Source organism: Ovis aries, chromosome 4, assembly GCF_016772045.2.
Source record: "Ovis aries strain OAR_USU_Benz2616 breed Rambouillet chromosome 4, ARS-UI_Ramb_v3.0, whole genome shotgun sequence".
Taxonomy (NCBI): Eukaryota; Metazoa; Chordata; class Mammalia; order Artiodactyla; family Bovidae; genus Ovis; species Ovis aries.
The window spans coordinates 116,356,342-116,370,134 of NC_056057.1; the positions used below are offsets into that span (position 1 = coordinate 116,356,342).

Consider the following 13,793-nt stretch of genomic DNA (forward strand, 5'->3'; position numbering starts at 1 on the left):
AGAAGGTAAATGCTACATTTATTTTTTGATTGAAAGTCACAGTGAAAGCTCTGAAAGATGGCAGACTGTGTATACGTTATCGCTTTGGGATAGTGCCAGAAAGGCAAACCAAACTGCCAACTTGACTGAAAAGAAATTATTTTAATCAATTTTTAAAATAGCAAATAGAACTAGCTCATATTGTGGACTAAAGACATGTCAAATCCTGTCTCTCCTAATTTAAATCTTCGTCAAAGAGTTTTGCCTTAGAAGTGTAAGATGCCTAAGTACAGTCAGTAATCTCCATTTCTAAAAATTTTAATTTTATTTAAATGTAAATTATTTAAAGATTAGTGTTTATTGCACAACTTAACATACTATATAATCTAGTGGTCTGCACAAACTACCCTTGGACATCAATAATTTCCTATTTTAAGGGTTTTTACATTTCCGTAATCATTTAATAAATCTTACAAGTGAATCTTTCTGTTGACAAAGCAAATGTTATTAAGTTGTGGTTTAAATGTGCGTTTCTTCTACTTACTTCTGTGCTCCCTGAGACAACAGCTCTGTCCACGTTCACTAATAACGGTTCTTCCATCTGGCACACCCCCAGTGACCACTCCACACAACGGTGGTGAGCCCAACAAGTGCCTAACATGGTTAAAGTGAAAAGAAGCAAGTAAGTAAACATTAAACATATTAATGCTAATAAGTAAAGATGTAAAACCCTTCAGTCGATTCTAACGTGTGAATATGCATCCTATATTCGTGATTCCACTAAAGCAGCCCTTCTCAAAACGCATCATCTGGGAACTTGCGATAAATGCCAGTCTTACATCACAACCAAGACCTACGAATCAAACACTCTTGCCATGGTGCCCAGAAACCTATGTTAACAAACCCTCCAAGTGATTCTAACGCACACTGTATTAATGACTGTTTCTTCAAGAAATTAGTTTCTAGTCACTTTACTTAAATATTACTGTATTTTTATTTGATATATTTACTTACATAAAGGAAATTTATTTCATACTTTATGACAAACTATATATATACCACTCTTCCATTGCATTCCACACCAATCATCAATAACAGCTCAGTCTTTCAAATTCTCTATCACTTGAACAATTACATGCAGTTCAACTGCAGAATGAAATTTACAAGCCCCAACTGCACTGAGTCATAAATATGGGCTACTACGCTGTGTTGCAGGACACTCACATGGCTAAGGTCTATTATCCTTCGCCCCGACTTGAGGAAGACCCAGGCTGCCATGGCCCCAGGTTTTTACAGATCCCTTTATAATCTCTCTTTCTGCATTTGTCAGATTTCCATGCCACTGCTGTCTACACAAGTGAAATGCAAATATTTATAAAAGCATCCACAGCCCAGTTATGGCCCTGTGCAGATGCTAAATAAGTTAAACATAATTAGACAATTTATTTTACCTAAGCAGGCATACTTAACGAAGATGTTTTTAACAACGGTGATAATTATTCCTAGATGAATGCTATTTACTATTAAGTTGATAATTGGCTCAAGTTAAAAAGCCTTGCAAGAATTAAGAGGTAGCTATTACTGAAGACTGGCTCATACCTGTAGGATCAAATAAAGCTTGGACATCAATGGCATCGGGAAGGCCAACCAGACTGAGCTCATCCCACAGTTTACCAGGCTGATCGTCTGAAGCGGTCTGCGTGCTCACACTGACGCAAGCCACGACACTCTGCTGAGGCCGTTCCCTGGAAAAGAACACAACACGAAACAGACGTGAAAGCGAGAACAAGGAGAAAACTGCTTCGCTTCGTAACGACTTAAATATGAGGTATTGCCAAATCAATCTTAATTTATTTTGCATAAACTGCTTATAAAACAACTTCTAGGATGTATGTCATTGTTCATAGCATTAATATTAATATAAAACTGGGTAGCTATATCATGTAAGCAACAACTAAAAAGAAGTCTCCAAATCCATAATGAAATGTTATAAATCTCTAATTTTTTAATTGACACTCTACTATTCTAGCCAGGCACTGTATGTTGTCATATAAAATGAATATTTCCTTTGGCCTTACTTAAATGCTTAAAAAACATAACTTGAGCAAATCAGAAACCTCAAACATGCTTTATGGTAAGGGCTACCAACAACAGAGCCAGCAGTTAAGTTTACAGAAAGAAAGGTTATTTCCCAGGGGAAGTGAAAGCCCACTATGAGGCGCGACCAGGGAGGCAGGGGAAGGGGAACGTCTCAGCAAGCCTGACAGCCGATCTATGCCGCGATGCTACATGTACCCTCCGCTAAGACTTCACCTCACAAACCAGAAGTCAAAACCAAAACCAAAACAGCTACCGGTGACTTGGGAATAAGGGAAATAGTGTAACAACAGCAAAAAGTTCCTGATAAAAGTGAATGCTGAATAAGATATACCACAGATGGGAGGTTTCATACTTTCAAAGCTCTAAAGCTTCAGATATTCATTGAGATTGGTAAGTAAACAATGACTGCTAATGTGTCTACCAGTAAACACGGGAAACCAGGTGGTTGGCACTAAAACTTCAATTTTCTCCTGATATCAAAGTATTCAGTCTGATGATAATTCTGGATTAAGTCACTACTGAATATAGATCATAACTCACTGCACATCTGTCTGCTGGATATTTATCATGATTCCTATTAAGAGAAAATCAGCACAATGACCAGGGAACTAAACTTTTTTATACCTGGAATCATCGAAAGAGAAAAAGTATTAACATTTTTCAGTAAGAACATTTAAATATCAAACCATGTAAAAAATAACCAGTATTTTTCATGTGCAGCATCAGAAATGCACGGACTCACTTCTTTTAAAAAGTTCACCATGCTATGGTAATTCCAAGTCCACCATGCTATGCTATGCCCACGGTGAAACAAAGGAGAACAAACCTTCCTATAATTATGATCTCTCCTTTCCTGAAAATACACCTTCATTACTGCCACTGCTGCTGCTAAGTCGCTTCAGTCGTGTCTGACTCTGTGCGACCCCATAGACGGCAGCCCACTAGGCTCCCCCATCCCTGGGATTCTCCAGGCAAGAACACTGGAGTGGGTTGCCATTTCCTTCTCCAATGCTTGAAAGTGAAAAGTCAAAGTGAAGTCGCTTAGTCGTGTCCGACTCTTAGCGACCCCATGGACTGCAGCCTACCAGGCTCCTCCATCCATGGGGTTTTCCAGGCAAGAGCACTGGAGTGGGGTGCCACTGCCTTCTCCATTACTAGTCACTGCCAATTCATCAGGAGGAAAAAAGAGACCAACAGTTTGTCTATAATGATGAACGAATTGAACATATTTTCTTTACACCAGAATTTGATGGGGGCACAGGTATAAGAACCAATGGAATGACTAAACATTCTATTACTAACGAGTTCCTAACCAGTAGGTTAGTCAAATTTGACTTTAAGGCTTTACAATCAGTACGTAAGCAGACAATGTGATGTCAACCCTAAGGGTGACAGGAGTCTGGCTTAGTTAAGAGCAGAAATACACACCCCCCAAAGCTTAAGTCTAAAACAAATCAAAAAGAGAGGAAATTGTTCCTTGATTATACATTCTTATATTTAGTACACTATGAGGGAAAAACTATTTTAAAATCCTGCTTTTCAAATTAAAAAAATTAACTGGCTGTCTATCTGGTTTACAACTCATTAGCAACATAAATATTGTAAATATTTAAAATCATTACCAAGCTAAATGATTGCCAAATTTGAAAACATGCTTTATTCCTAAGGCCCATTAACTGGCCTGTTATCATCACTTAATAACTTGTTAAACACTTAAGTACATATAAAGACTTTCACTAAACCAAGGTTATTTTTACATAATTATTTTTAGCTCATAAAAATTTTCATTAAAAATTAACTAAGCTTATAAAATAAATAAATGAAATCCAATTGTACTTCCCAGAACAGTTCTTTATTAATTGCCATCATTCAAGGCAGAACATCAGTATATAAGATATAACTTGGTCCAGTCCATTAAATTTACTAATGACTGATGGACTTTGTAAGTTTCCTGGATTTCTTTTTTTTTCCCCCCCCTGGACTTCTGATATAGTTTATTAGAATGTGAGCACTCAGTTGATTACAAAGGTAAAGTAAGCCATGGCCTTTAAAACATCAAAACTTTAAATATAGTACTTCTGAACTTCCTTAAACTGTTCCACCTTAAATTCTTTTAAAAGAGTTTTTCTTGTTATTGTTTCATTTCCTACTTCAGGTCTTCAAGGCATTGGCAGCAGTCCAAAAGAAGGAGCCAATCAAATAAGTACAACACAACAATGCCTCAGTCCTAAACTCTGGAAGGCAGCCAGGCAGGCACTTGGGTGATTACATCATCACCCTCAAGGGCCAGAGCTGGTGAGCCTTGCAAGCTAAATTAATTTTTATACTTTCTCATCAACCACAGAAACTTCTACTCCCTCAACTACTAAAGTCAAGTCCATGTATGAAGATGGCCTTCAAACAAAACTAAAATATATTTTAAAAATTCAACTCCAAAAATAAACATATTAGGTAAGAGTTTTAGGGAACTAAAACATCCATGAATATAGACATACATGTATGATTATACAAATGGTAAATGTTTTTTAATTACATTTGATTTATAACTATATACATATATGTAAATTCTTTGATTTAAAAATGACCTTTAACTTTAGAAAGGGTAGCTGTATTATAGTGTAAGTGTTTACAGGACAGTTCACCATTCTCCAAAGCGTAAATACAAATAAATAAATGACACTTAAAGGACATGAGTAGTAAAAACCACTTTGGTTTTGCTATTCTGTTATGTTATATTCTTACAAACTATTTAAAACATTTAGAAAAAGGAAAGAAAGATCTCATCAATTTAAAAAAATTTTCATTCCATTTATATGAATCCCTCTAGGCTTATATTATGTTCTTTAAAGTTTTCTTCTTTTTTGTTAATATACAAGTAAACTTTTTTTTAAACAAAGAAGTTTTTGAGAAAATGAATATTTGCTGGGTTAATGGTAAGTCATAAAGCATTGTATGGATGTTGGAAACACAAGAAATCGTTTGGTAACAATCCCATTCATATAGTCTTAAACATTTCAATGAAAATAAACTATATATAGTCTCACTGCATTTGACCCATTTCTATTCAAAATCGCTTACTTTCTCTGTCCTCTTTGTTTTCGTGGTGCCGAGTTTTGCGTTTTCTCACAAGTTCCATTGCTGTTGTCATCACCGTCTTTCTTGTTAGAAGGCTGATTTTTCCACGGCAAAATAAACCCAGGCGTTACTCTAAACTGTTTCAAGTCTCCTTGTCCTAAGGAACTTTTTTCACCACAGTAACAAAAAGCACAGAGCTGTTCACTGGCAAAATGAAAAGGAAGAAAGACAGAGAAGTAGTTTTATTTAACAATTTCAAGTTCCAGACAACTGCAGAAACACTTGTGCTTTAAAATTAAATACTGTCTTTAGTGCAAGCTAAGAGTTTAAATCTATAGTAATTATACATTTACAATTCTATTTTTCTACAGCATGATTTTTAGAAATAATAAATATACCAGAAAATTATATTTGGTACTTAGAAAAACAATTTTCTTTTAAATCTGATTCCAAAAAAAAAAGAAAAATTTAAAGTATTAAAAAGGAATAAAGTAAAAGCTAAGGCTGGACAAGACAGTATGGTTTAATGGCCACTCAACTATATCCCAGCTGTGTAGAGCAAGTGGTAACCAAATTTTATTTAACCAGATGGAGCGTTCACTATGCATAATACACACACAGATACACACATATAAATATAAGTGGGTTAACGGGCAGTTAGTGACGGAGGGGGAGGAAGGGATGGACAGGGCCTAAGAGCAGTGGGAACAGGGTGAAACTGGAGCAGTGAGGCCTCTCATCTGCTACACTGTAACTCAGGCAGGCGCCTGCCATCACACACGGGTCAAAACGCACAACTACGGAACACAAAGATGACATGACTGCAACTATGCACTTCAATAATAAGGCAGCAACACTCCTTTATCAGTTGCTACAAAGACACCGCACTGACGCAAGATGCTAACAACAGGGGAAACGGAGGCACGGGAGGGTTGGGAATGGGACTCTTCCAGCCGCTTAATTTTTTGTGTAAACCTGAAGTTGTGCTAAACAATAAAATCTTTTTTTTTTTTTTTAAAAAAAGAGACCACTTTAAAAGCTAACGGACAAAAAAACAATATTATTTATGGAAAATAAATAGTAAGAGAGCTTAGGAACAAAATAGAATGAAAAAGAACCACTCCTCTGGGATGTTTTTTCTCTTCACAACATATTCATGGGTGCTGCCCTCAAATCCTTCTCCTCAATTATTGAAGTTTCCACCATCAGCTCTGTGGTCTCTACCCCAGTCTTGCATTAACAGGTGACAGGAATTATCCACAATCTTTTCAGATAATGTTTAACATAAGTTTAATTCATACTGGACCTCTCTTGACAAACCGCCTTTAAAAAAAAAAAAGTTACCTATTTTAAGTTTTTCCAATATTATCTATCTCCGTTTTGTAATAAATGTGCTGACTACAGATACACACACACACACAGAATTACATGTGGTCTATTTTCAGGAAAATAAAGTCCAATGTCGGAAAAGTGTTCTTCTTGCCTCAAGGATGCTATCCACCAATATCCTTAGCCAGTATTTTATTAATTTTTAAGTTTTCTTATAATTTTCTTTAAGCTATTAAAATGTACGTTTTCTTCCGCATACCCTGTTTCTGGTTTGTTTCGTTCCCTAGAAACATTACCTATGAGGAGCAACAATCAGATGGACATCAACATCAACTGACTACGAAACGGAGCAACACTTTTAAAGCATTAATACTAACAAAGAATAGCTTAACCTTCAATTTATATCCAAAACTATCACTCAAATGTGATGGTGTAATGAAATTCTTCCCAAGTCTCTGTTCAGTTCAGTTGCTCAGTCATGTCCGATCTTTGCAACCCCATGAACCGCAGCACGCCAGGCCTCCCTGTCCATCACCAACTCCCGGAGTCCACCCAAACCCATGTCCATCAAGTCGGTGATGCCATCCAACCATCTTATCCTCTGTCCATCTCATTATCATCCTTCTCCTCCTGCCCTCAATCTTTCCCAGCATCAGGGTCTTTTCAAACGAGTCAGCTCTTCACATCAGGTAGACAAAGTATTGGAGTTTCAGCTTCAGCATCAGTCCTTCCAATGAACACCCAGGAATGATCTCCTTTAGGATGGACTGGTTGGATCTCCTTGCAGTCCAAGGGACTCTCAAGAGTCTTCTCCAACACCACAGTTCAAAAGCATCAATTCTTTGGTGCTCAGCTTTCTTTATAGTACAACTCTCACATCCATACATGACTGCTGGAAAAACTATAGCCTTGACCAGATGGACCTTTGTTGGCAAAATAATGTCTCTGCTTTATAATATGCTGTCTAGGTTGGTCATAACTTTCCTTCCAAGGAGAAAGCGTCTTTTAATTTCATGGCTGCAATCACTGAACTTAGAAATTTCACCACACAACAGACCCACAATGAAAATATTTTTAGAGAACTATTCAAATTATTAAAGAAATAGGAAATGTTACAAGAGATGCAGGATATAAAGAGAGACAGCCCAGAGTAATTTATTGCTAAGTTTAAAGGACACGCAAGGGAAACTCCCGGCTTCTGCTCTGGAGGTGGAAAGTCACGGAGAGCTCTGGCTCCGCCGATACAGATTCACTTTTCTTGAACACTTCTGATACAGAAGTCACAGAGCAGCCAATTCACCTGCAACTGAATGAAAGGTGCTTCCACGAAGAGAGGACACACAAGCACTTGCTTAACCTGAGGACGAGGCCCCCGGATGTCGTATAAGCAGACTTATGAATTCAGTGACAATTTTATAAATTGCTCCAGGCCAAGCGGAGGCGGTATGAGACTACACAGCATCTGGGACTCGCAGACACACGGTGAATTCTAGCCCTATCACCAGCTTCTCTCCGCACCCCTCCCCAGGACCTCAGGGCCACCCCTGGGGCCTGGGGAAGAGCCCTGGGAACACATCGGTCACGGGACAAGCCTGGGGGCAGAAGTGCAGCAACTCGGGGAGGAAGACACAGAGACCCAGCCAGATCTTCCTCCTCCACTTTCCCAGGGGGAACAAAAGCCACAGGCTGGCAGAGAGAGAGAAAAAGTTTCCACCTGCAATGCTCAAGACCAGCTGTAGATGGAGGAACGTCGGAGGGGGCGGGGGGGCGGGGGGGCCTCCATCGTGGAGGAGGGGCAAGGCTCTGTCCTAGACCCAGACCAGGCCAGGTCTCCAACAGGGCCCCAGGACAGAGAGACACCTTGTTCACCTGCGAGCAAAGGTGAATCAGAACCAGAAATGTCCTGCCAATCCACTCCACACCATGAGTGGGAATGCAAAACAGCACAGCTACACCGAAAAATACTTCTCTCTTAGGTATTCAGCTAAATGAAATAAAAATGCTACGGTTCACACCAAAACCTGCAAGTGAGTATTTATCCCAATTTTATTCGTAACTGCCCCCAAGTAGAGAGTACCCAAATATCCCTTAACCGGGAAATGATAAACTGCAGCAGGCACCATAAACAAAAGCCACCTCAGCAATAAAAAGCAAACAGCTACTGACATATGCGACCACGCAGACGACTCTCCGAAGCATAATGCCAAGTTAGAAGGCCAGAATCAAAAGGACACACGATTCACAATTCTGTTCACATGATGTTATTGCAAAGGCAAAACTACGGGGTCAGAAAATAGGTAAGTGACTGCCTCGAGCAGAAGATGGGGTCAGCGGTGACAGCAAATGAGCCTGGGAGAGTTTTTCAGTGTGACGGAACTGTTCTTTACCTTTGTGGTAGTGATTATGTGACAGTATGCGACCGTCAAAACCCACTAAATGGGTGAATTTTACTGTATATAAACTAAACCTGAGTTTTTAAAAATAAGCAAAAGGTTGGTGGGCCGACAAAGAAAACAGAAATAAGATGTATTTAAATCACTAGAAAATGAAGTGCTAGATGATCAATGCAAAGAGATATGATAAAGCATTTATACCGCTAAATCTAAGAAATCAATTAGGACTGTAAACCTGAAGTTCAAATGAAATTCATGAAAAAACATGGTCACAGCTACGGTTTTTCCAGTGGTTAGGTACAGATGTGAGAGCTGGAGCACAGAGAAGGCTGAGCGCCAAAGAATTGATGCTTCTCAACTGTGGTGCTGGAGAAGACCCTTGAGAGTCCCTTGGACAGCAAGGAGATCAAACAAGTCCATCCTAAAGGAAATCAACCCTGAATATTCACTGGAAGGACTGATGCTGAAGCTGAAGCTCCAATATTTTGGCCACCTGATGCGAACAGTTGGCTCACTGGAAAAGACCGTGATGCTGGGAAAGACTGAAGGCGAGAGGAGAAGGGGACAGCAAAGGATGAGATGGTTGGCTGGCATCACCAACTCAATGGACTAGAGTTTGAGGAATCTCAGGGAGACGGTGAAGGTGAGGGAAGCCTGGCATGGTGCAATTCATGGGGTCGCAAGGAGTCAAACATGATTTAGCGACTAGACAACAACAACAACAAAAACATGAGTCTTGGGAATTCCCTGGGGTCCAGTGGTTAGGACTCAGCACTTTCACTGCTGGGCTGGGGGTTTGATCCCTGGTCAGGGAACTAAGATCTTGCATGCCTGGGGGGAGAAACATGAGCCTTCAGGGATATCATCTTAAAAACAAAATATAATACGCAACCAATAGAAAAAAATTATCAATGCAATAAAAAAAAGAAAAAGAGGAGAAAAATATTGCTTTCACAGAGCTCACATAAAAGGGGGACAAATAATCAAATGAACTGCTGGGAAATAAGAAGTGTCACAAAGGGAAATAAAGCAGAAATAACGGGTAAATGCAGTGAAGACTGTTTATATTTTATCTTTCATTTTTAAAATTTTCAAACCTTCTCCAAGATGTAGAACAGGGGAGAGATTTGAAATTTTTAGTATTATTGAAATATTTGATGTAAATAGAAGAGATGGCCATTAAAGACAGTTTGAGGGAAACTTGATCTATGTTTTAGAATCATCATTTCTGCAACTGCACTAAAAACAATCTGGACTGGGGAAAGCAAACAGAAGTGACAAAACCATCTAAAAGGCAACTGCTGCCTCCTAAGGGCAACGGGGACTTGAACCAAGAGTGGCAGGAAGTTCAGACGGTGAGGACTTGTCTGGGACATCTTCTAAAGTCGAGCTACAAAATTTAGGGTGTGAGGTATGAGAAAAGACAGACATCAAGGATTAACTCAAAAGGTTTTGGCCTAAACAACTGGATGAATATTGGTAATATTTACTGAAATGAAGAAATCCTGGGGAGACGATTTGGGGGTAGGCACAGGGTCGAGAATCAAGAGTGGTTCTGGGCCTGTTACAGTGCAGTGTCTAGAATACTTCCAAATAGTGATGTCAGGCAGAGAGATGGACAGCAAAGTCCAGAGTTCAGAGAAAGGGGGGCCCTGGAAATACAAATGTGTGTTCATCAGCACACAGACAGGACCTAGCTATCAGACTGAATAGAAGTGAACATGCTGAAGACTTCAACTTGAGGACTCCAGCATTAGGAAGCTGGGGGGTCTCCACCGAAGCCAGCAAAGACAAAATGAGGAGGGAGATGTGCCAAGAGCAAAAGACAGAAAGCATTTCATGGAGATGGGAACAGTCAACCAATGGATGCTTTCAGTTGTATTCATGCCTTCCAAGAAAGATCTAAAAACTAACAAGACTGCAAAGCTGAAATATACACAGAGGTTATAACATCCTATATTTCTTTTTTTAAAAAATGAGAGAGGGTAAAGAACAAGAGTATAAGCTTACATTTACCAGTAAATAAGAAAATCAGTCCTTATGCTCAGAGTTTAGACTTTTTCCTTTGTCTAGAAGCTGCACACTGGAAACACCCTGCTCTGGTCTGAGGGGAGCAGAGTAACAGGCCAGACCACCGCTCTGTCCTACAGCCACGCAAGCCCCAGGCACACTGCACCCCAAGGACACACAGAGCTACCAGCTCTCAAATTCCACCCAGGTTTGCATCCTAAGCTTGCACTCTCTGAATTTCCTCTTGGTCAACTCACTGCCTTCTTCCTGTCACTAATCTCTGACCCAGCTGCATTCCTTCTCGAACCTGATTTTGGCTTCCACACCAACAGAGACCAGGGAGCTTGCCGATTCCTCAGACACAGAACGCTGAAGGGCTGGGACCGGCTGCTTGCTGCTGTCCACTTCTGCTTCAGCATCCTCTTCTGCTGATTGTTCTTTGATTTCTGCTTAACAATAAAACAAGAGAATATAAAAGTCACTTTGCATTACATCACTCTTTGATGAATTTATCTATAATGCATACAGCATGAAGGAAAAAAAACTAAATAACAAACAACAACATGTAACGAACACAAGAAAAACTTTTACATTTGTTGTTTAGCTGCTAAGCTGTGTCCGACTCTTTGCGACCCCATGGACTGCAGCACATCAGGCTACATATAATCAAAATAATGCAAAACAGCATAGCTTTCCAAATTGCCGCTGACTTAAGTTTCAATCTTAGTAAAACCTGTTAAGAACTGTTAAGAATTTTCAGGATTACAGCAAGTCCTCTACAAAACAAACATACTTTAAGGTGACTCGTAAAAAAATTTCTTCATAATTTATTAATTGAAATTACCATTAATTTAAAACAATCATGACACAGTCTCTAATTGTCAGCCATTCTAAGAGCAAAATGACTAAAAAGAACACACCTTGACTCCACTGCCTTTTTCAGTTAAGCTCAAGACTACCACCCTGAACACTACACATACCTTCTTAGGAGGCAATCTAACTCTGAGAGGATTTTCAAACACCATTACTCCTAGTATCGTTCTTCTCTTTAAGTAAAATGATACATCCACACTGTCTCCCACACTGTACTGTTAGACATTAACAGGCATAATTCCTCCACCAGCGCTCCTAATAAAATCCCATGCTCTTGGCGCCATCTTTCTTTCCTGGCGTGAAATTTACTGGTTACAGCTTTCTGCACCACCATCCCCAAACCAAGGAAAGAAAAGCAGCACACAGCAGTCTCAGTACCCTTCTCTCCTCTGGAGGGGCTGCCCTGCACTGCCTTCCCCCTCGATGGGCCTTCCTGCACAGCGTCTGTCCTCCTGCCATGCAGAGTTCCCTCCACCTCTGCTGGCGGCAAGAAAGCGACCAACCCAGGGTCCACTCAACATTCTGGAAATGCAGGGGCATCAGGGATCACTACGGGCTTGGAGCCCTGAGGGCCTCTTCTCGAGCACCAGTTCCACCAACTACTAACTAGGCAGCATGATGCAGAAGTCACCTCTCTCAGCCTCAATTTGCTCCCCGTAACGTTAGAAAACCACCTATATCTCATGAGGTTGTTAACAAAGATTAAAAGGTCTAAGACCTGTCCCTTCAGCTGGTTTGAGGCCTCCAAATGTGAGTACAGCTCTCTATATGTCCTTTGAAGAGCGTAATTATTATCCAGGTTTCAACAATCTCCCGTCTTCCTGAATTTTAAATCAGTATCTCTAGCCCTAACTCCTCTCCTGAGCTCCAGACCTCACTTTTGCTGCATGCAAGGCACATCCAGCAGCTTTAACAACCACTTGAGGCAAGTTTGATTTCCTGCCTCTCAGATCACCACTTCACTAGGACTTCCCTATCAAAGTCTTCTAGATTCAAAATGAATTTTAGGGAGCTATTCTGACAGTTTCCCTGGTGCCTCAGACAGTAAAGCGTCTGTCTACAATGCAGGAGACCGGGGTTCAATCCCTGGGTCAGCAAGATCCCCGGGAGAAGGCAATGGCAACCCACTCCAGGACTCTTGCCTGGAAAATCCAATGGACAGAGGAGCCTGGGAGACTACAGTCCATGGGGTCGCAAAGAATTGGACACAACTAAGTGACTTCACTTTCACTTTCATTCTGACAAATAATTTTGAGAACTAGCAATTTGTTTAGTTAGACTGTAAAGCCTGTCAAATCAGTAATGATGAAATGAGGCATTAGAGATGATTTTGACTTTCCTATTTAAAATAATGGTTCTTTTTCAAGTTGAAACAGAAAAGCTGACCATAAATAAAGTGCTTGTGGAGCCTATTAATCAGTGTCTCTCCTGTCTACCCCAGCCACAAAACTGGTATAGAATCAAATCTACAAATACAAAATACATCTGTAGCAAAGGATTATAAAAAGTTCTGCAGTTTTTAGTATATAAAGATGTTAAATTTCTGTATAACAAAGGACTTCATAAACAAAATTTTAAAATATATCACAGATGCAAACACATGTGATTTGTATCCCCAAGAAAGTATTCAAGTCCAGAATATGTAAAGAATTCCACAGATGAACAAGGCACATAACCCTGTAGAAAAAAATGGACAACGGACAAAAATCCACGCTCTCTGTTATTCAAGTCTTAGTAGGGTTTGACTTTATTTCCCAGCCTTTCTTGCAGCTCAGCATGGCAAGCTCTCACCAACAGAATGTGACCAGAAGGGACCCTGCGATTTCTTCATCACCTGAAAGGGAGGGTGCTCTGGACCAAACTATGTTCCATCTTTTGTATGGACTGGACCACGGAGCTGCCAGCAACCCTTCTGCAATAATGCAGAAGGGAACAGCAGTCTGAGGGCAGAGAAACTAGACGGAAGGAACCTGGGTCCACAAATAACCACAAGGAACAAAGACATCTCATCAGCCTGGACTGCGCCCTCTCAGA

At 40.1% G+C, this 13,793-nt stretch overlaps 1 protein-coding gene across 22 annotated transcripts in view; it reads right to left on the reverse strand.

The window, feature by feature from the left end:
- The window catches only part of KMT2C (lysine methyltransferase 2C), a 257,448-nt gene that overhangs the window by 151,649 nt on the left and 92,006 nt on the right, over window positions 1–13,793 (reverse strand). For 16 of the 22 annotated variants that reach the window (XR_003589232.3, XM_027969039.2, XM_027969046.2 and 13 more), the window contains 4 exons: window positions 11,194–11,335; window positions 5,158–5,358; window positions 1,579–1,724; window positions 524–633 (listed from right to left, as the gene is read on the reverse strand). Coding sequence is in view for 21 of the 22 variants with exons in the window: in XM_027969039.2 (XP_027824840.2) it covers window positions 524–633; window positions 1,579–1,724; window positions 5,158–5,358; window positions 11,194–11,335 (599 nt within the window). In the remaining variant the exon portion in view is untranslated. The remainder of the gene's footprint in view (window positions 1–523; window positions 634–1,578; window positions 1,725–5,157; window positions 5,359–11,193; window positions 11,336–13,793) is intronic. The other 6 variants (XM_060415213.1, XM_042249047.1, XM_027969041.2 and 3 more) reach the window with 1 other exon arrangement.